This window comes from Chionomys nivalis, chromosome 8 (genome assembly GCF_950005125.1).
Source record: "Chionomys nivalis chromosome 8, mChiNiv1.1, whole genome shotgun sequence".
NCBI lineage: Eukaryota > Metazoa > Chordata > Mammalia > Rodentia > Cricetidae > Chionomys > Chionomys nivalis.
The window spans coordinates 33910769-33933342 of NC_080093.1; the positions used below are offsets into that span (position 1 = coordinate 33910769).

At 41.2% G+C, this 22574-nt stretch overlaps 2 protein-coding genes across 4 annotated transcripts in view; both read left to right on the plus strand.

Moving 5' to 3' along the window:
* The window catches only part of Pip5k1b (phosphatidylinositol-4-phosphate 5-kinase type 1 beta), a 265393-nt gene that overhangs the window by 60907 nt on the left and 181912 nt on the right, over nt 1–22574 (plus strand). The gene's annotated exons all lie outside the window — the stretch shown is intronic.
* On the plus strand, nt 15683–22499 carry Pabir1 (PP2A Aalpha (PPP2R1A) and B55A (PPP2R2A) interacting phosphatase regulator 1). Its single transcript, XM_057777563.1, has 2 exons — nt 15683–19550; nt 20116–22499. The coding sequence occupies exon 1, from the start codon at nt 15776–15778 to the stop codon at nt 16634–16636; it is 861 nt and encodes a 286-aa protein (XP_057633546.1). The 5' UTR covers nt 15683–15775; the 3' UTR covers nt 16637–19550; nt 20116–22499.

Genomic DNA, 22574 nt, shown 5'->3' on the forward strand with positions numbered 1-22574 from the left:
CCTGACAAGGTGGATTCCATCCCAAGAGTGGAAGCTTGGCTTGATAGCAGAGAAGGCTTTCTGCATGTTAAGTTGACTAAAATAGAGAAATCTGTATGATCATATTAAAAGGGGCCTGGAACACTTAGCTAAAATTCAGTAACTGTTTACGGCCATAGTTACACGACCACATGCTTGACAAACCCCAGCAAACTGTGTTCTTAGGAAGACTTTGTTTTCTGTTTATAAATTTGTCAGTAAAATTAACTTAAAAAAGAAATAGAAAATAACCTGATATGTACTCCTGAATACATTAAATTTTGGTAAGAAGGAGTTGGGGAAATGGCTCCATGGGTAAGAGCTTTTGCTGCCCAAGCTCAGTTCCCCAGCACCCTGACATCACTACATACATCAGTAACCACACCAATGGGAGTAAGGGTTGGAGGGGGCAGGAAGAGATTGGAGGATCTGGACCCCTGGGGCTACTGGCTGGCCAAGTAACTGGGAGTCAGGAGGGGGACAGCTCCACATTCAGTGAGAGACTGCCTTTGTGGGGTGAGAGAGTGCTCGTGCAGGACACCCAGTGTCCTTCCTCTGGCTTCCACTCATGCATGCACATGCACGTGGACCTGCATGCATGCACACACATGCATGTCAAAATGTAAAATTTTGTAAAATAAAAATAATAGAATTTGTTATTTTGGATACTTGTTAAAATATATGTCTGCAAATTGTGAGGCATTTGCCCTTTATGGTTTTGAATTGAGATGTTTCTTTACACTTAAAATAAGATTACAGGTGTGGAGGTGCACACCTGTAATCCTATCATGGGGAAGGCAGAAAGATCACAGATTCACAAAAAAAAGATGCCGATGACCTCTGCGGGAAACTAGTCCTTTTCTTTGCCATCCTCAGGGTGTTTGTTTTTCTGAATTCTTCATGTGTGGAGATTTTTAGCCTAGGGAAATCTTCTGTTCTTTGATGCATCATTAAGATTAATTGAGCCTCTAGATTTTACATTTTCTAAAAGCAATTTAAGTATGAAGAGTCGGGGCAGCTTTTACTGCCACATCTGCTGTGCCCACTTTCCAGCTTGTGACCAGGTCTAGAAGATGCTGTAGGAGGAGTGGCACTAATTGCATTCTCCCTTCACTTTTGCCAAAGAAAGGGAGACATATTTATGCTGTCAGTGAGGAAATGGATGAAACAGAATCAGCACTCTGATAGCATTGTGAGTTACAGTTCAAGAAAGAGAGGAGAAATAAATCCTTCCAGATTTGGAGAATGTAAAACCAAAGGCTACTTAATAGGCTTCGAATAAATATTTATAACCGGTTACTTGTGCCCTCAATTTCATCTCCATCTATTTTAGGTCACTTTGATCCGGTGACCTCAACTTTGTCTCATCCATATCTCTGCTACCACAGTCACCTCTCAGGCAAGAACAAGCTGAAGGAAACCCTGGCTCTTGTCGCACGCCACGTGATTCTGTGTTGCTTATTTCCCTATGGTTCCACAAGAAAATGGGAACAGGAGCCTACCTGGCACCCTGATGGAATTAAAAGGGGAGAGGGTTCTCAATTTGGATTTGGAAAAATCCCCAAATGTAACCCATTTCACTGTTCCATCAAATCTCCACCCCTACCCCTACCCTGTGGCATCCTCTCTGGTATCAAGTGAAGTCTTTCCTTACAGACATCAGGTGCCCCCCAGTCAGCCCCTACCCAAAGCAAAAAGACAGCCCTATTCCTTCAGCATTTCTGCCACATTTGACAAGAGACCTCTGTCCTTTGCATGTGACAAGCAGCACTCGTGGGGTGTACAAAGAAACCTCTTTATTTTTGCCTCTCCATGAAAAGTGATCAAAAGCCTTCCTTACTTCTGAATGAACTCACAGGGACCTTTCCTTTTGCTCACTATTTTAGAAAAAAAAAAAAAGTCTCACTATTACATCTGGTGTCCAGGACTGCTGTGATGTTGGCGAAGTCCCTACCCTCATGGTAGCCAGCCTCCGTCCTCAGTGACAACGTGTGCAGATAGGCAGTTTTCTCGGACCTTGCCGAGATCTGACCTGTGGGAGTCGAGCTGAGAATGAAGGAGAAGCAAGGGGTAGGTTTTCTCTTAGTTGTCTGGAGAAACTCTTACACAATTGATTTCAGGAGGAAAAGTAGTTTTGGGGTAGGAAGATTCGAGTCCATTCATTGTCAAGATAAGCTTGAAAACACTGTGGAGCACACAATAGGAATGTCTGGGAGATGTGACGTGGCTTAGAGATAGGGCAGCCTGCTCTAAAGATACAGATTTGAGCGCTGTCAGCATACTGACCTTAGCAAACACTGAAGGAGTGCGTGCTTGAAGTGAGAAAAGAATTGAGGGAACAACAGGGAGCAATCCCGAGGATAGAAAACATCCTCACTCTGCAATGGATGCCCTTTTGACTTTAAAGAAATCATTTGCCCCCTTTCAACGCTAACTTACTTGCTGACAAGCATTTGGGTAGGGGACTTCTAGTTTCTATCCCTTTGCAGGAGTCTTTATGACTGCTTTGGGATGAATAGGGAATAGTAATTCCTTAATTTTGTGACCTCGATAATATCTCTTGACTCATACAATTAGATGAACTCCCTATCTTTTTCTGACAAGGAGGGTGGTTGGATATTGTCAGATTTTTCTTTGGGTCACCAGTTCGCAAATAATGACTTTGACACTTATTAATTAGAAAGCTTGGCCTTAGCTTACACTTGTCCCACTAACTCTTATAACTTAATCCATATTTATATTGGTCTATATTCTATCACGTGGCTTTTACCTCTCTCCCATTCTATATGTCTGACTCATTCTGTGGGTCCATGGCATCTCATGAGCTTGAGTCATCTCCTACTTCCTCTGTCTCTGTCTGGAAGTCCCACTCACACCTACTGCCTAGCTATTGGTCATTCAGCTTTTTATTACACCAATCATAGTAATACCTCAGAGCAATACCTCTTCACCGCATACAAATATCTACATTTCCCCCGTTTTGTCTGAATAAAAGGGAAAGGTTTTAACTCTAATGTAGTAAAACTAAGTACAATAAGAACAATAATCAGGTAAGAATTACATTCACAATGTCCAGTCCATTTGTATTTGACAAATTCAGAGAAAATACTGTATTATCTGTCTTATCTTCTTGAGTCCAAAGTTTTATACCTTAACTACTTTTTATCATAGCTTGTATTATCATTCTAAAAAATACCATTTTGCATCTTAAAGCATCTTCTTAAATAACTTAATGTCTCTCAACCTTATACACTTTACTGATATGGCATTCCCCTCTGTATGTTATGAATATGTTTTATTACCATTGGTTAATGAAGTTGTTTTGGCCTGTGGCAAGGCAGCATATAGGTAGGTGGGAAAACTAATCTGAACACAGGGAGAAGGCAGAGTTGGGTAGATGCCATATAGCCACCCAAGAAGCAAGAGGTAACAAACCACGAGTCTTGTGGTAAAATATTAAATAATAGAAATGGGTCAATTTAAGATATAAGAGCTAGTTAGAAATATGCCTGAGCCATCAGCTAAACAGTGTTGTAACTAATATAGTTTCTATGTGGATTATTCAGGTCTGAGTGGCCAGGTAAAGAAAGAATATTCTCCATTTACAAGTGGTGCCCAATATGAGGCAAGAATATCCACATAAAGCCTCTCCAATTACATTTTACCTCTTTTGTGTTTCTTTTCTGAACTTGGTAACAAGGAAGACTATAACTATCTTGTAGTTAGAGTTTTTGTCAGGACCTCTGGCTCCAAAATAAATCCACAGAGACTTAATATTAATTATAAATGCTCATCCAGTAGCTCACACTTATTACTAACTAGCTCTTACAACTTAAATTAACAAATTTCTATTAAGATACATTCTGCCATATGGTGTTACCTCTCTTTCATCTTAAACTTCCTGTTTCCTCTTCGTGTCTGACTAGTGACCATCTGACTCTGCCTGTCTTTCCAGTGTCCTTAATCTGGTTTTCCCACCTAACCTTGTCCTGTGGATATCATCTATCTATCTAAATATATCTATTTATGAACTTGAAAATATACCTAACATGACTATAAGTTTGACTATTATAGATGATTAAGTATTAATCTGTATTTCTTAATTATACATTACACTTTTAAATGAAATGCATAAGTATGATACCCTAAACAAGAGTAGAAAAATAGATACAGTATAACAAAATTAACTTTAAACTTGTATCAATAAGCCAAAAAACCATACCAATGTAAAATATTTTAATATTAATAGCCGTTTTTAAAGTAGATTCCATAATCTATCCTTTTTCTCCTATAATTTGAATATCATGTTCTCCTTTTTTCCTTTAGAAAGAGATCTTTGACTTTAACTCCTTTGTTTAGATTTTTTTCCTGACTATGATCAATAACAACTTGTAACCAACCCCCATTAAATGATAACAACCACCCATAATCCATGTTTTGGAAATGTGAGCATTGTTCTCTAGACTACTTCCTGTTGTGTTGTGTGTGGGGGGTTGGTATCTTTAGGGAAACTTTGCTAAAATCAGGATAATTGTTAGGTCTTGGCTGGAGTATTTTGGGGGCTGGATCATCTCAGTCAGCAGCCTCAAATCTGTTTTGTATTCAGAATTCTGAGGGGACTATAACAAAGACATTCTGAGAGGCTGCATCACCTGGGCCCTCTGTTTTCATTGATGTTTGATTCCCTTGTTCTGAAAATACATAAACCTTTAAAGGTAACATCCATTACAAGTATGGGGTATGTAGAATGCACAAGTCAGATAAAGGTGATTTTTTTGCTTTCTGTTTGAGCAGGTAAAATATACAGTATGTGTTTTTTAGTTTTTAAGGTTTATTTCTATATATCTGTAGTCAGGATTCTCAGGGGGTCTTCATTGATCAACCTGATCATCTTTAACCTGAATGAATCCACAGCATCTCGTTTCCTCTGGAAATAAAAGCATAACCTATCCCCCAAAGCAACACACCTTTTTACTTTCAGTTTGAAATCAAGGTATTTTTAAAATGTATAGGTTGAGTTAATCTAGAAGCTTTCATAATCCAGTGTCTCTTAGCAGCCAAAAAAAAAAGTCAAAGACAGCACAATAACATACAGAATTCAGAGTCTCTGTGCATATTTACATAAATTTTTCTTTTATATTACTTTACTCCCCTTTAAGGACTTTACTATTATTTTAAGACTATTTTTATGACTGTCTATACCCTTTTTCTTTTCTCTCCTAAGCCTTTGTGTATTTTTAATCAGACTGTAACCCATTTAGAGGGTTTTTTTCCTATCTGGATCTGCCTTTGCTGAGTATCTGTATTGTTTGTTTGTTTGGATTGCATGAGATGAATCTTCACCTGCTGTATTAGTCACTGGCATGGTGCAGCTTAGTGCATGGCATTGGTGTCTGACTCCTTACCCGCTTGGTTCCCTGAGAGCTTAGCTTCATGGTGGAGGTATTGGCAAGGGCCACATTTACTGCCCCAGCTCTGGGAAGTTGTTGGGTCCATGGTGCCACCAAGTAGCATGCTGCCTGTTGCTCATAAACCCCATTTAAATGTTTATTAGCAGGGCCTCTTAAAAGAGCTCTACTGACTAGCAGCTAGCACCAAGCCAAGGAAGCTGCCTTTTAAAGGAGCCGCACCTCTGTTTGTGGTATCAAGCTTACCCAGGTAAAGGTGGTTACCAAGAAGCTGCATTTGACTCCATTTTCATGTGTTTGGAACCTGCCTCCCCTTATTTTTAAGGTTGTATGTGAATCTACGCTGCTGGATTTTGGGGCACCTTTTGTAGGTGGAGTTTCCCTGTGTCTCAACAGTAACTACCAAATAACCACATGGAAACTTATTAATTATAAATGCTTGACTGATAGATAGCTCGGGCTTATTACTAGCTAGCCCTTACAACTTAAATTAAACCATTTCTACTAATCTACATTCTGCATGATATAACATAGAATTACCTCTCTTTTATTTTGGACCTCCTGCTTCCTGTGTCTGGCCGGTGACCCTCTGACTCTGCTCTTCTTCTTTCCAGTGCCCTTAATCTGGTTCTCCCACCTAACTTTGTCCTGTGCTGCTGTTGGACAGTCAGCTTCTTTATTAAACCAATCACAGTGACATATATTCACACATGTATAAAGGAATATTTTGTCTTCAGCTTTATCAGAGATCTGAGAAGGATATAATATTACCTAAGTAAACAAGAATGAAGAGTGCAAAACTTTCAAAACTATAGAAATTACAGAAATAGCTGGCTGCCTGGACAGTCACCCAGGGTTCCTCTGAAACATTGTGGTATCCATCTTTGGCCTACAATTGAACACATCAAGCCTGATAATATTTTTTTAAAAAATTTGAGACACAGGAAAATAGCACAATTGAAGAATCTTGGTATTTATGAGGTCAGTAGCAAATGATGATTAATACCCTGCCTGAGTGTTCAATGCTTAGCTATTTACTCAGCTAAGATAACTTAGTGAACCTCTCTGAGTCTTATTTCCCATGTCTGTACAAGAAGATAATGATCCTGGCAATTATTAGCAAGGGGTTGAGGAATGTTCCCAAAATATTTAAAAGATACCTGGGACAGATGGCCTCTCTAGGTGTAAGCTGCCTTTCTACATTCACAGGGACAGGGGCACTGTGTGGTGAAAAGCAGCTTCATTTTGGAGACAGACATTTTCACTAGAAGAGTGTGGGGCCAGTAAGATGACTCTGAGGAGAAAGGTGCCCACCGCCAACGCTGAAGGCCTAAGCTTGACGTCGATAACCCACAGGGTGGAAGGAGAGACACACCCCCTGCAAGGTGGCTCTGACCTCCACTTCTGCGTGCTGCACATGCACCTGAACACAAAATAAAATGTAATTTAGAGAATGAATTGAAAGGAGTGAAGAAGAAAAATCCTCACTGCTTCCTTATACATAGGAAATTTAGGTGACTGAATTCTGTGGGTAATAAAACTCCATTTCCTGCCTACAAACTGAGCTATGGGTTTAAAAGCCATACCTACTAAATTTCAGCTGCATTCAGTTTAACAGTTTGCATGGGATAGGCTTCAGAGCGTCTAGCCCTTCCTGTTTTATATTGCATTTGGTGTTCTGTTTAGCTCAGAATATAGCTGTGTACAAAGGTGACCACAAACCACAAAGCTCTCCTCTTTCTCTGTAATAAAACCTTACTATCTTCAAGTGTCTTGGAAGCTAGGAAACTCATGGCTGTGTCATACTCTCAGCCAAAAGAATTCCTAAAACTTGTTGCTTAGGAAGCTTTAGGGTGTTAGCTTCAGGGTCCTTTAGAACATTTTCCTTTTCCTTAGAATCTATTGGTTTCAGCTACTTAAAGGCAAAGACATGCCTCATGTAACATTGGCTATTGACAATAAAGACTGAGTTCAACTTGTTTGTCAGGCAAAGTGAAATGTGTGTACCCCTGTGCAACATTCTGTGTGCTGAGGAGGACAGTGACCTGTCTGTAGTAATTCAAAGCAGGGTTTTGAATGAATAAATAAGAATAAGCCTCTAGGATTAGTCCCATTGAACGTTCAGCGCAACCAGGGAAGGGTGCATTGCTGCAGGGATTAGCAAATGGTTGGCTGTGGAGAACAGTATCCATGATCCAGCCACATTCCGAGTGATGGACAGCCTCAGCACTGTGCCACCCATCTTTCCTCTGACACACGGACTCAGAGCAGGAACCATAAAAACATGCTTTGACCCATGCTTTGTTTCAGAACCCTCTGCCTAGTTGTTAAAGGAGCCCTTTGATTCATACCTACCAAGTCACAGAAGAGCCCTGCCTTTAAAATTGCTACACTCTGAAGGAAGAAGATGAGGTGAGACTCTCCTTCCATGGATCAGCCTGGGAGTGAGAAAACAGAGGAAACCCAAGTCTAGAGCGGGATCAGCCTGTGATCAAAGCACAAAGCATGTTAACAAAGGAAACCTGTTTGTGTGGGGCCTTTGCTGTCTGCACACCTACTGATGACACCCTATTATTTGACTCTTACAACAAAGTCTGTCTCCATTTCACAGATAAGGAAAGTAAAGCCTAGAGAAGTTTCATGGTTAATGCAAGGCCACAGTGCTGAAAGTATAATAATCTGATTTCAGGTTTGGTCTCTTTTTTGATTATAGTCCTGCTGAGGGCTAATTTATAGAGATCGTATAGAAAATTTCTAAATACACACATGTTAATCAGCTTTTCGCTACTCTAACAAAAGACCTGAGGCAATCCACTTAAAAAGAGGAAAAGTTCACTGGGGTTGATAGTTTTGAAGGCTCCAGTCCACAGTCCTTTGGCCTTATATTTGGAGGCAGTGTATCATAGTGGGAGTACATGTAGAAGAATCCTGTTCATGGAGCAAGAGATTGATGTGTTCACAGCTCCTTCAAGAGTATAATCGCTCGTGGCACAAAACCTCCTTCGTTAGACTCCTCATTCAGAGGCTTCCCCACCTCACAGAACACGCATGATCTGGAAGAGCCAACTATATACATGCAAACAGATTCTCAGACTTTTGAACATTTTCATTTTATTAACTTTATTATATAAAATCTATCAGTTCTCTTTACTTTATACATGGTTTGAAAGTGATCATGTGTCTTCCCCCTTCTTTACAAATGCGCTGAATCTTACAAGGGAAAGGTAGTACAGGAAGAGAGAAGGTTATGCCAAAGATGGATGCTTATAATGTTGAAATATGTGAGAACAAGATATTCCAACCCTATTTTCTATTTTATCTAAAAGATATAAAGGAACAAAGAGTATGGATTAGGAAGATATTTAAACTTATAACTTAATTTCTTTACTGATATTCTGCCTTGAGAAAAAATTAGAAAGTAACTAGCATCTGCGTTTGTTTACATGAAGCTGGCTGAAGGCATGAACTGAGCGTAAGCCACTCCCCTTTCTAACTTTCAACTTTTTCTACATAAATAATGGCTCCGTGCAATGGTATGATAGCTTCTAAAAGCTTATTAAAAGTTTTATTTAAAATGAAAGCTGAGAAGGGTCTAAAGATCTTCATCACCTTGGTAAATTTCTTACTGTCTCGTCTCCCTTTATAGTTGAGTAGATAAGTCTCTTGAAGGTATACACCATAGACCTCTCAATAATGTAGAGTTGGAACGCCTGGTAAATTTGTGAGATTAATAATTCTATTTAATTGCAAGTTTTTGGTAGCTAGACTTGTGACACTATACCTATATCCATTGCCCGCCTGTGCTTCAACAGTCCCCAATGAGCTCTTTAGATATTAATTAAATTGCTCCATCTTGAATTGTATTATGGGGGTGCCACCAAGACAACAAATCCAACTTGGGTTGAACACAGTACACGAAGCTTGCCACAGAGATAGATAGTAAAGATAGTGAGCTGGGCTTCTTTCCTTTCTGCTGTCTCAGAAGTAGCCAGCTTTGAAGCACTGTGGTAGCAGGGCCAAGGCCCACTCGGAGCTCTGTTGGTGGTGTTAAAATGGTCCCAGGAAATTTTCAGTGCTTTGTGAGGCCACTGGAGTCTGGGTGCTTGAGGCCTCAGGCAAATGTAGCTTCAGGGTGTTCCTGTTTGCTTTCTGCCTACTCTCAAGGACTGAAAGCTGATCTTTCACCCACAGTGTCACTGGATGGAAACTTAACATTCCAGTTTAGAGTTAGAACTGAGGTTGATGTTTGCACAAAAGATCTTCCTTCCCGGTGAAGTGTGTTCCTACTCCTCTTCTTTCCTCCTCTATTTACATTCCAGGTCCTTGTGGACATTTTGAGATCCAATGCTATACATAGTGAACCACATACATTTCAAGTGTTTGTATTTGATACATATTTACTACACATATGCACACCTTGTCTCTAGTATGCAAATCAGTGTGGGGCATCTTCTGTGTTCCACCTGGTCAGTACAGCCACTATTTAAACTAGTTTGAGTTATTTTGAACACCAAAGGAATAGAGTGGGCATAGTGACATAGGCTGATATGGGATAAGCTTCTGTATGTTGTGAATATGTTTTATTACCATTGGTTAATAAAGAATCTTATTTGGTCAATAGCCAGGCAGAATAGAGCCAGGAGGGAAATCCAAGCAGAAAGACAGAGGGAAAGAAGGTGGAGGCAGAGTGATGCCAGCAGCTGCCAGGGAAGCAAGATGTGAGGTAACAAGCCACAAGCCTCGTGGTAAAATATAGAATAATAGAAATGGATTAATTTAAGTTATAAGAGCTAGTTAATAAGCTTGAGGTAATAGACCAAACAATTTACAATTAAGTCTCCGAATGGTTATTCAGGTATTGGCAGGCGGGAGAGAATATAGGTCTTTAATCCTGGCACTTTGGTGTAACATGAAGGCCTACTTGTTTGGGTTTCTGTCCTCCTACCAGGTCCCACAGCCGTTTGGCCCAAGGAAAATCACACAAAGGTCTACATAAGTTATAAACTGATTGGCCCATTAGCTCAGGCTTATTAATTCTTATAACACATATTAACCCATTATTCTTATCTATGTTAGCCACATGGCTCGGTACCTTTTTTGGTGGGCAGGTCATATCTTCCTTCTTCTGTGTCTGGGCAGGACTGTGGAGGAATGGGCTTCTTCCTTCCCAGAATTCTGTTCTCATTGACCCACCTCTACTTCCTGTCTGGCTGTCCCGCCCATACTTCCTGCCTGGCTACTGGCCAATCAGTGTTTATTTAAAATATAATTGACAGAATATAGACAATTGTCCTGCACCACTTTAGGAGGCAGGGGAAGTCTGTCAGATCTCTGTGAATTTGTGGGCTAGCATGGTCTACATAGTGACCTCCAGGCCAGCTAAGACTACAGAGAGACCTAGAAAGACCCTGTTTTAAAATAAAACAAAATACGACCATAGAGTACATACTGTGTTTGAAATCTTCTACCCTGGATTATGCTATGATCCAAACATCTTTTTTGAGTGAAAAATGCCATTGTCTAAGTTATGTATTTGTTCCTTTGAGGGTATCTGGGTGGATTTTGACTTGGGATTATTACAAATAGTAAATCAGGAATATTCTTCTCTTATTAGAACTCAGCACTCATCTCTCTTGGGTTCTCAGTATATCCAAAATTAGTGCATATATTCTTTTTTTATGCTGACATTTTTTCCTAAATTGATGTACCAGTGAACATTCCTAAGTTCCTGTGTTTTCAGAGTACAATTTTCTTTTCCTTTAATGATGCCAGCCAGTGTTAGAGGTTGAGTCATTTGCTACTCATCTCAGATTATACTCATAAACATACATGTGTTTACATTTTCCATTTATTTGGTATAGACTGAGAGGTAGAAATTTGCCTTGCCATATGCTCAAAGGCTTACCAGTGAAAAATGAAAAATGTCACAGAAATGAAAAAAAAAATAAACATTAATTTTTAAAATCAAGTATTAATCACAATACCTGAAGAGACATCTAGTTTTATGGGGTAGAAGTGAACATGAATTTCAGCTGGACACATATAATATTTAATTTATAGAGTGAAACCAGAATGACTGTTCAACTAGGGCTTGGTCCTTTAGATTCTGCCTCTCACACAATTCATTTGCAACAGTTTGAATTGCATTTTATGACTTTGATTTTCTCTAATTTGTTCTTGATTGCTTTGAAAGGAAGCAGTAACTCAATATATTAAACTCCATTTAGAATCTTCAGCTCTGAGCATTTTAGTTCTGTCAAGCATGTGCTAGCAGAAGGTTGAAGAGATGGAACCACAGGGCTCTAGTTTATTGGGTTACATAATGGTTCATTCAAGTCACTTACCTGTGTGGGCCGGAGGGCAATATAACCAAGAATAATATTCCTGGCTTTAGAAAGAACTCTCGCAGGAAGAGGTGCCTAGGATCAATCTAGAAAAGCCTGTTAGGCTAGCTTTCCAAATAACAGTCTTCACTTCCCTTTTGGACAGACTTATATTATTTCAGCCATTCACTATAATTCATTCACACAATGGCTCCAGAAACACTGAATAGTCTGTGGCAGGCCATGCTCTTGATACTGGGCATATGGCCCAGGGAAAAAAGGGTTTTGCTCATAAGGAACTTAAATTTTTAGGTGGGGAAGAGGCAAGAAAGCATTGATGTAGGAATAGAGATTAGAGTGAGATGGAAGTAGGGACAGAGAGACATGTGATTCTCCCAGAGGAAATAAAAACTGGATAAGAGGCTTGGAAATGTAGGCAGAATATAAGAAACCGCTTTTTTTTTTTTTTTTTTTTTTTGGTAATGTCAGAGGGAACAACCAGTGTCACTTCATTGTGGGAAGGAACTGAGCAGTGGGGATGACCACCAGAGGAAGTCATCTATGAGGATTAGGGCAGTGTCTAGATGGACTTCAGGGCAAGGAGGCCTCTGGAGTTGGAAGTTTAGAGAAGAGGTCAGCAGGAGGGCAGATGGCCTCTTCTTCAAGAAAGCCATGGCCATTGGGATGACCTTAGCCTTTTTCAAAAGAATACACAAAAATCTAAGGATTCTGAATAAGAAGGCAATAAGTCAAATTTTAAAAAATGATTATACTAAAAATTGGGTAAAGTGGACTATTCGGGAAAGGCATGGAAGGAAAACAAAAAGAGACCTCTAACTGGTGCAGTGTAAGTGGTTTACTTTGTGGAATTATCAAAATCACTGTACTTTAATAATTACCATTAGTACCTAGACATCAGACATGGGTAAACAATGATTGGCTTATTACAATAATTAGCAATCTTCTACAAATACAGATATTTTAAAATACATCCTATGTCTAAGAGTCTTTCATCACCTCCTATTTTATGAACATTTTTCTCCCTCTGCTGTTTAAGTTAATGGACCATTCCTTGTAGACGTCCATATCTGAGACTCGTCTCTCCATCTTCTGAGTATAAAGGTGTCCCCCAAATCCATCTTCTGCTATTCCCAGCTTTTAGAGCATCCTTCTATCTTAAGAATTAATCATCAAATTCTCCCACAGTCCCTGTGAAACCCATCAAGCAGCAGCATAAAGGTTTTCAAATTAGGACCTTGATTTATATTGGTTCAGGCCTTTGTTCTTCCAGATTACTGGCAATTGGGCCTTTGAGTTTTTTTTTTTTTTTTGACAACTGACCCTTTTCAACAACACCAGTAACTAATTTACAACATATAACTTATAGACTCAACAACACCAGTAACTAATTTACAACATATAACTTATAGACCAGTATTTAATTTATAAAACTGCAATCAGGAGAAAACGGGACTTTGCAGTGCTGAAATGACTGGGAGTAATAGACACTTAAATCATTGGTTCGTTCCATCTGCCGTTATTTGCCATCACTTCATCTTGGAAACATCTGCAGATCATTCTTGTCAAAATCTGAGCAGCAGCCTACTACTTCCCATGTTAAATATAGAAACTTCTGCAGGCACTCGCATCTCCATTCTGACACCATCTTTCCCCATTATTCTTCTTCAGGTACTAACTTCATTAGTCAAGTGCACTATGCTGTAGTCATCTTCTCCTTCTATATAAAACGTCACCCATTAAAATCCTGTCCTTCAAATCCCCTCTCACACCACTTCCTTTACACTGCCACCAATATGCAAATGATTTCTCTGAGTCCTGAAACTCCATTGCACAAAAAGGCATCAGTAAGCATTCTAAGACTCTGTACCCACAGAGGCCAGGTTCTCTACGGGTGTTACTTAAGCTCTGGTTTTCCCTGAAAACTGGGGTCAATAATACCTACCCATGAGACTGTTGTGAGGATTTAATGAATTATGGCAATGTGCAAATTAGTTCTGTAATCGACATGAACACTTAGCATTGTCTTTATCTTCAGGACCCATATTTAGTAGACACTTCAAATAAAACCTGTTTGAAATGAAGTGGAAGACAGGAGGCTTGGAGAGCTGCGCAATGCTAAATGTCACTGATCCCTGTATCCTCCGTTTTTGTTTTTTTTTTTAGCTGAAAAAAATTAATTACTACCCGTTCAAAGTGGCCACATTTGTATCTAAAGGTCACTCCAACCTTACCAAAACTGAACTCTTAACTCCACCCGTGTACCTTCCCTATCTATTTGATATTATCATCTAAATTACTTATTTCTTTGAACACCTCAATTTAATCTCCTGGCCAGTCTTACTGTTTGAACCTCAAATCATGTCGTGTGCATCCACTTCTCCCCACCACCTCCGCTACAACCCTAGTCCCGCACTCTGCTTTCTGCCTCCTAATTTTATGTGCCTCTTGCCCTTTTTTCAGCTCATTTTCCACTGGTTTTTAAAGCATACACCAAGCTTAGTGTAATGTTGTCTGAGTCCTGCTTCCTTGGGGGCTGAGATGCATCCTGGAGCTCAGGAGTTTGAGGTTAGCCTCAGCAAAAACATAGTCTCGACTCCATCTCAAACAATAATATACAAATAAAACACACGTCTATTGTAACCCTGCCTAACACTCCCCAGTGGCTGCTCATTACAGAATAAGATATACTCAGCCCTTTGCCCTCTCAGGACACAGTCCCCATCACACTTTTACCATTTCCCTGTCCCGTCCCCCCCCCCCCACTCCCCTGCTTTTCCCCAGACCAGTGGATGTCTTGGCTCTAAACACTGGTTGGAACACTCAGCCCCCTGCAGTCCACAAGACTTGTTTTTTACAACTTAACTTTACCTAGTTGCCCCTTAACCTCTTCTATCGGTAGTGCCCTATCACACCATCCTACTTTTACCCCCAAAGGCTTCCCGCCAAAAGTGCCCTATTTGGTCACCACCTCCATTCCCACCCAGTAGAAACCAAATGTCCTCACACAAGTCTCATTTCCTAAGCACATACCTGGTACATAGTAAGTAGGCATGCTGGGATAGGAGATTTACTGAATAAACGAACAAATATAATCCCTCTTTTAATGAGATATAAAGTTCTGTTAATTACATATGCCAAAACCTGTTATTCTTTTTAATTTTTCCGTTCGTTTAATCCCCATGCTGAGTGAACATTAGTGGCAGAAATATGACGATTTAGAAAGTCAGAAAGCTTCTTCCTCCCAGCCTAAAATGTGCTTATTCCCCCCTCCCCCCGACTTTGTCTTCTTGTAAATTACCGTCCTCTCTGGCCTTCTCCTCGTAGGTTCTAATCACCCCTATGTCTTACTCTCCAGACCGCAGCCAAAGAACAGTTCGGCTGCTACCGTACCCTTCTGCCGTTCCTTGAGAACGCCTGGGAGCTTTCCTGGTTATCAAGAAAGACCAGAACTTGCTCTTGTCCACCACCAGGCTAACACTTCTGGTTTCCGTCTGCCACCTAGCTGGGTAGTAGGGGCTTCCCTCTTCCAGGACGGTTTTTACAAAGCGCCGCAATTGCCTCCTTTAGATCTCGGAAGACTGTGTTCCCTTCCCTCCGGAAGCCCTCCCAGACTAGCCCACGCTCCATCATAAAGCCCCGCATCGCCAAGGGCCTCGTCTTTCTGAGCTCATACTTGCTTCACAAACAGACTTTTAATCACCGAGGCCTTTACAACCTGCCTTCCCGCTAGCCCGCGCCCAGCGACTATTTGCGGAAGGAACGAACTGACAAGCCAACCAACCACCGCTCGCCCTTCCCCCGCCGGCGCGCCGCAGCAGTGACGCGCTAAGCTGGCGCCGCGAGGACGGGCGTGTCGGGGCGCCTGCGCGACAGGGCACGCATGCGCAGAGGCTCGAGCCTGCTGACAGATTCTCGAAGGCGGCGGCGGCAGCGGCGGCCTTCGGCCGCGGGGAATGGGAATCTCAGGGCCCTGACTGAGCACCGCCCCCGCCTCCCTGCCGAGACATGGCTCAGGAGAAGATGGAGCTGGACCTGGAGCTGCCCGCGGGCACGGGCGCGAGCCCGGCGGAGGGCGGTGGCCCGGGCGGTGGGGGCCTCCGGAGATCTAACAGCGCCCCCCTGATCCACGGCCTCAGCGACTCCTCGCCGGTTTTCCAGGCCGAAGCGCCCAGCGCCAGGCGGAACAGCACGACGTTCCCGAGCCGCCACGGCCTGCTGCTCCCGGCCTCGCCGGTCCGCATGCACAGCAGCCGCTTGCACCAGATCAAACAGGAGGAGGGCATGGACCTGATCAACCGAGAGACGGTCCACGAGCGCGAGGTGCAGACCGCAATGCAGATAAGCCACTCCTGGGAGGAAAGTTTCAGCCTGAGTGACAACGACGTGGAGAAATCCGCCTCTCCAAAGCGCATCGATTTCATTCCGGTGTCTCCAGCACCGTCCCCGACCCGGGGAATTGGGAAGCAGTGTTTTTCACCGTCTTTGCAAAGTTTTGTGAGTAGCAACGGATTGCCTCCAAGCCCTATTCCCAGCCCCACCACCCGGTTTACTACCCGGCGAAGCCAGAGTCCCATCAACTGCATCAGACCAAGTGTTCTTGGACCATTGAAAAGAAAATGTGAAATGGAAACTGATTATCAGCCAAAGAGATTTTTCCAGGGCATCACCAACATGCTATCTTCTGACGTTGCACAGCTGTCAGACCCCGGCGTGTGCATAGCCTCCGATACCCTGGATGGAAACAGCAGCAGTGCCGGATCTTCCTGTAACTCACCAGCGAAAGTCAGCACTACCACCGACTCTCCTGTGTCGCCTGCCCAAGCAGCCTCCCCCTTTATTCCAGTAGATGAACTTTCGTCTAAGTAATTCACCCGTCTTGAACCCCCCTCCCCCAGTGGAGAGAGAGACAGAATCAAGTTAGAGCAAGCACTGAACCTTGTCGATTAAGTTGAGGCTGTTTCCTATTTGACTCTCCCCCTCCCCTTTTTTTTGGAAGTTCCTGAAATGTTATTCTAGAGAATTTCTATGTCAGGTTCCTGCAGACGCCCTTGAATTCAGTGTAGTAATATTTTCGGACTTTTTATCAATAAGTGTGTTGAAGCATACATTTTACGCTGCTAATATGTCTAAATACATATGTTATCCCTTGATTTTTTAAATAATTGAGAGCTCTATTTATTTATGGGATTATTAAGTTCTGATGAAAATATAAATGTTGAATTTCAGTTTAGTAAACTGATGTTTTAAAATTCCATAGTTCATGGCACACTAATTTTTAATGTTTTTAGTGATTACTGTTTTCCATCTATTGAAGAACTTACCTTCTTACAGCTTTAAAGAAAAATGTTAGTCATATCAGTCCATTGGTTGTCTAGTAAACCTAGGAGTCCTTGGATATTTAATGTCCTAGGCACAAAAGTAGATGGGAGGGGAAATGCCAAAAAGAGAAATAATAACATTTTTCAGCAAATATTTTAAAAAATTAAAATTAAGTATATAGAAGTAAACATTTAAGAAGGACATTTTCTAACAAAATTTTAATAGTGAAGTCACATCAGTATAACTTCAAAAATGAAAAGTTTCTTTTTGAAAACATTTTTAACCAGAAAGTGCATTCTCTTGAGTATAATCCTCAAAGTTCAATGGGACTGTGCCTTGTTGTCTTAGCTCACTGTAGAAGGCAAAGGCAAGGCTCATGCTACCATGTCAAACTTAACATTTGTGAAATATAGATGTTTGGGAAACCCTATTGAGTGTTGGGAGAACACCCAGACAGACGATATTCTCTCAATCATCGATAGACTTTACTATCCAGTCATGTCTTGATTCTTAAAATTCTTGCTAATGAGAAGTCAGAGCAGCATTTGGCTGCTCTTCTGCTCTGTCCATCTGTCACCTGCTCAGGAAGGAAGCAGCTGTTTCCTTGCCAACAGGTACTTCCTACACCCTATCAAGCTAGGACATAGACCAAGGTACCTCCGACTTGGATTCTGACGGAGTGATGGATCTCTATGGTTGGAGCTACATTAGCAACAGTGGAAATGTTACTTGAAGGCCGATGGGGTACAGGAGATCAGTGGAGAGTCACAACGTAAATCATCACTTAGGTTTCCGTAAAGGTGTAGTTATGGAGTGCTTTTCTTTTGCGATTAAGATAAATGACAGATAGTTTTTATATTGTACTTTATAATACTTCATCTATCCTAGATAGACAAGGCAAGCAGACAGACAGATGAAATAAATAACAGATCAATAAGAAAAGGTTAAAAAATGATACTTTAAGAAAGACCATGACAAAAACTCGTTTTTAAAGTCATTGCCTACAGATTTTAAGAATTATATGGAATTTTTACAACTATGAGAATAAATGGAACTGGTCAACTCTTGACAGTTGCATCAAGTTTCAGTGAAATAACATCAAGGGTAAGGTTGTGTCTGTATGTGTAACATTTCTGGGTAATAGTGTATTTTGCTGACTCCCTGATTGTTCCTCAGCTTAAACTTACAGCATATCCAGTTTCCTATGGGGTGCTTGACCTACTTATAGAGGAACTTTAATAACTTCAAAACAAGATTCACCGCCACATTTAATGTGTTCTTGCAGGTTGATGCCATCAATGCCTCCTTTCCTAAACTGGATGCCATGTGACATCTGACTTCTTCCTGTCAAATACAGCGTAACCACCAAGTTCTGTCAGTTTCTTCTAAAGTGTCTCAGTGTGTCTTGTGTTCTATTCCAGCTCCCCTTGTCACCTGCCTTCCTGTGTCTCACCTACCCTATGGCTTGCTCTTCACACTGGCTCCTGAATAATCTTAATACATTATAAACTTGATTTCTTTCACTTTCATGCTCAAAAACTATATTGTTTCTGTCCTTATAGTTTAGGTAGTTCTGTATAGTTTCTGACTGTAGTGACCTGTAGTGGTGTGCCTGTTCCCGAAAGGAACTCCAGTCCTCTCATCTCAGAACTCACCTCCCTCCTGCTGCTGCAGAGACTAGACTACTTGGTAATCCCAAAATAGACTACATATTCTTACATGTTTGCACTTTTAAAATGTGTGTGTTTGTCTCTGTGTGTACATGTGTGCTGCACACACACTATGGTCAGAGGACAATGCAGAGGTCATTCCCTTCATCACGTGCATTCTGGGAGTCAAACTCAAGTCACCAGGGGTGTCAGCAAGTTGTCATGTCTTGTTGTTTGGTAGCTTGTTCTTTCTCCTGCAATGATATTCCAGCAAATGCCTTTTTAAGTTTGTGTGTGTGTGTGTGTGTGTGTGTGTGTGTATACATGCATTGTGCACATGCACACACATGCACATGAAGTCAGAAAGCAGTTTGTGTGAACTGATTCTCTCCTTTCAGTGTTGGTTCCACTTGGCAGCAGGAGCCTAAATTTACCCACTGACCTATCTTGAACCAACCCCCCTCCACTTTTGAATTCCACATGAACTTCCACTGGAAACTGTGTATAGATTATAAAATACTTAAGTAATGTATACATGTATATAGTTAAAAATCTGCCATTTACTATGTAAACTTCATTGTCTCTTCCTACAGGTAACATCTGCTGACAGTTTGGTGTGCACTCTGCAAGCTGTGATGCTCTGCATTTCCCTGCATATATGTGTGCGTGTAGATGCAGGGCATCAATATGCGTTGGCAGTTCTCTCCATTTCTTTCACCCCATCTTTAATCACTCACCAGGTCTTACTGATTTTATCTCCTGGAATCTAACTCCTGGTTTCAATCTCTGCTGCCAGCAAGATCCAGGCTATTGTATCCTTCTTGGGCTTCTCTCCCAGTGGTGCTCAGCATCCTCACTCCTGTCTGCTGTCTGTTCATTTGCTCAGCGTTACCCTTTTAGTCTTGCTTGTTTCTTACTTTTATGAGTGTACAAAATGCATCGATTCTGGCTCGGGGCTCTGAAGGATTGGCTCTTGCCTCTTCCTTGTTTTTGTTCATTTATTTTGTTTTTGTTCCACCCTCGCTAGTTAGCTATCCTCTTTTGAAAAAAATTATTTACATGCATATGGGTGTTTGCCTGCGTGTATATTTGTGCACCTTGTGCATGCCTGGCATCCACGGAAACCAGAATAGAGCCTCAGATCTGATCTACAATAACTGGAGTTACAGACTGTTGTGAGCTTTCATGTGAGTGCTGGGAATTGAACTCGGGTCCTCTGGAAGAGCAACCAGTGCTCTTAACCTTTGAGCTGTCTCTCCAACCCTCTCTTTCTGCTTTTTAAATGCCTGATATTCACTCTTACTGCTTCCTTTCGCCAGGTCGTTTTCCTACAATGTATGAAAGCCTTTATTTTCCTAAACTGCTGCTTTTCTGTAGGTGGTAAATCTTAAGTAAGCTAAGACTCAGCGTTTGTATGAGTAATTTACATCACCATAGCAACTTTAACCATTCCTCTTAGCTCACGTGGACATTTGTTTCCAAAAACACATTTTTAAGATATTAATGTTGCCAATTCAGTAACTCTGACCTAAAGCAATTAACAGCACTTAGTTAAAGGGCCATTTTGTCATATCTAATAAACTTCTGCAGTATATTTTCTTTCCTTGTGGGTGTAAAATATATATCGTGAATGAACGAAATCACAAATGGTTACCAAACCATAGGGCTGCTGGATGCTGGGACTTTTAAGCATACTTAAAAGTGCATGCCCTCCAGAAGGACCTGGGTCAGATTGCCTTCCAGCGAGTCACATTGATTAGTTCAACCCATTACACAACCTACCTACCTCAAGAGACCACTTGAGATAGTTGGCAGGAAAGCAAGTAGTCTGAACTTAGTGAAAGGCTGGACTTTTCCCCCTGTATTTTTTGGGGGGGGAGGAGTGGGGGGAAATTGGTAGAAAATTAGAGAGAGGAAGTTGCTATGAGGCAGGGAAGGCAATGTAAACTACAATCCTAAGTGGGTATCAGAAAAGAAAAGACTTGCCCTTGGAAAGCAGAACTAGAAACCTGGTTTTCTTCTTCAAATGGCAAAGACAATGCAGCTGTTGGTTTGCTCTTGCAGTGGTTTGGGGGGCAGAGGTGTGGAGGAAGATGTCAGTAGTAAATTAGCTTCTCATCTGCTTCCTCCATCTAGTTAATGGGGAACATAGGCTATTTGAGGGCAGGGTCAGAAGTGAACTAAATGATTAATGGCCTGAGAATGTCTAAAGAAGAGGCTTAAGAATGAATAGAGGGCTAGCCAGGATTCTATTCGCATCCACACAGAGGTGAGCTGAACTGACTAGGTTTGGGAGTCAGCTAAGTAGGTACTAGTTAATGTGAGCTATGGCACAGTTGTTCCTGGGAAAGTACAGTTGAGTGAGAGGCGTTCGGGATGGTCAGAGGATGAGTGGGATCCTATTCATGATCTAACCTTATAACCTGTCACCCCAATGAACATGGAGAACCTGGTCTCATTGTGGCACTTTTAACTATAATTTTTCACGGTTGATCTTATTTAGCTAGGACAACCCAAGAGGCAAGCTTCCACCTGAGCTCCACTTACTTGGTAGACACTTGTATCGCACTGCCCCTAAGACCCAAGACACAGTTTGTTGACATCTAAGTATTTCTGAAAAATTAAAATAATCTTTATATAAAATGTAATGAAGTGTTTTCTGTGTATCCAGCATTTTTAGGGGCTAGTTTTCAATGTAATTATTTTACCGTTTACCAAGATGATCTTGACCCTTGTTTTTTGAATGAGGAAATAGGGGTAGAGTGGTGAGGACCCTTGCCTGAGAGTCCAAAGCTGGACGCTTCGCTGCTGGTTGCAGTGGTTATGAATGTACTGCAGAGCCAGGCTGCTGTGGTTCAGGGGCCAGTGGATGCGAGGACGGAACAACGGTACGGAACAGCGAAGGGACATTGCGCTGACAGCTGTCATTGTCATGTGCTTCTGAGCAGTTCTTCTGTAACCTCCCCTGGATTTGGATCCAGCTCACTGGAACTGCAGAACAAGTCTTATCTCTCCTTTTTAGCGCTAGTTGTCATCCTTCCTTTACACATCCAGAGCACTGATCCTTCTCTCATGTCTACTGCTTGCTCCAGATCTTAGAGACGTTGGGTACTTTCTTCAATGAAGTAAGGCTGTCAGGTGACAGTTCTCTCAGGACCCTTTGCCTTTCCAGGTGGGGAGGTCAGGGTCATCTAGTAACATAAATTTTTGTGAGCATCAGTATTGTTTATTGTTTATATCTGGAATATTTCCATGCAGCATTCAGTATGTGCTCAGGCACCATTTTCATTAACCACTGCCCCCCCCCCCACACACACACACGTACACCACACTGTTTAACCCTTATGAAAACCCTCTGAGGCAGATAGTATGAATTTACTATGACTAATATGAGAAAATCAAATTTTGTCTTTTAAAACGCCATTTTTAATTTTTCCCTTTTGAATTTTGTTCCTTTTTGTTTTTTCTTGGTTATTTATTTTATTCGAGAAGACCGTTTCCCAGCTACTTAACGCACTTGCTAATTGTGTGAGTGTTACCATTCTGTTTTTAAATCAAATGATATATTTATTTTGGAATGATTGTGTTCCAGGAAATGATCAGGAAGATTATTGTCTTTCATCAGAGGTGAAATACTGACATGTGTGTAAGGATATCATTGCAAAGCTTCACATTTTAAATTGATTTGCTATTTGAAACCATAAGAGATACTCAAACCCTCCCTCTTTTATTGTTTTGTCTAAATAAATATAAGATTTGTTATCCTGTTGAATATGGATTATAGATGTTGTTATATTTAATTTAAATTGGTTCAGTTGTTTTTATATTTACTATTT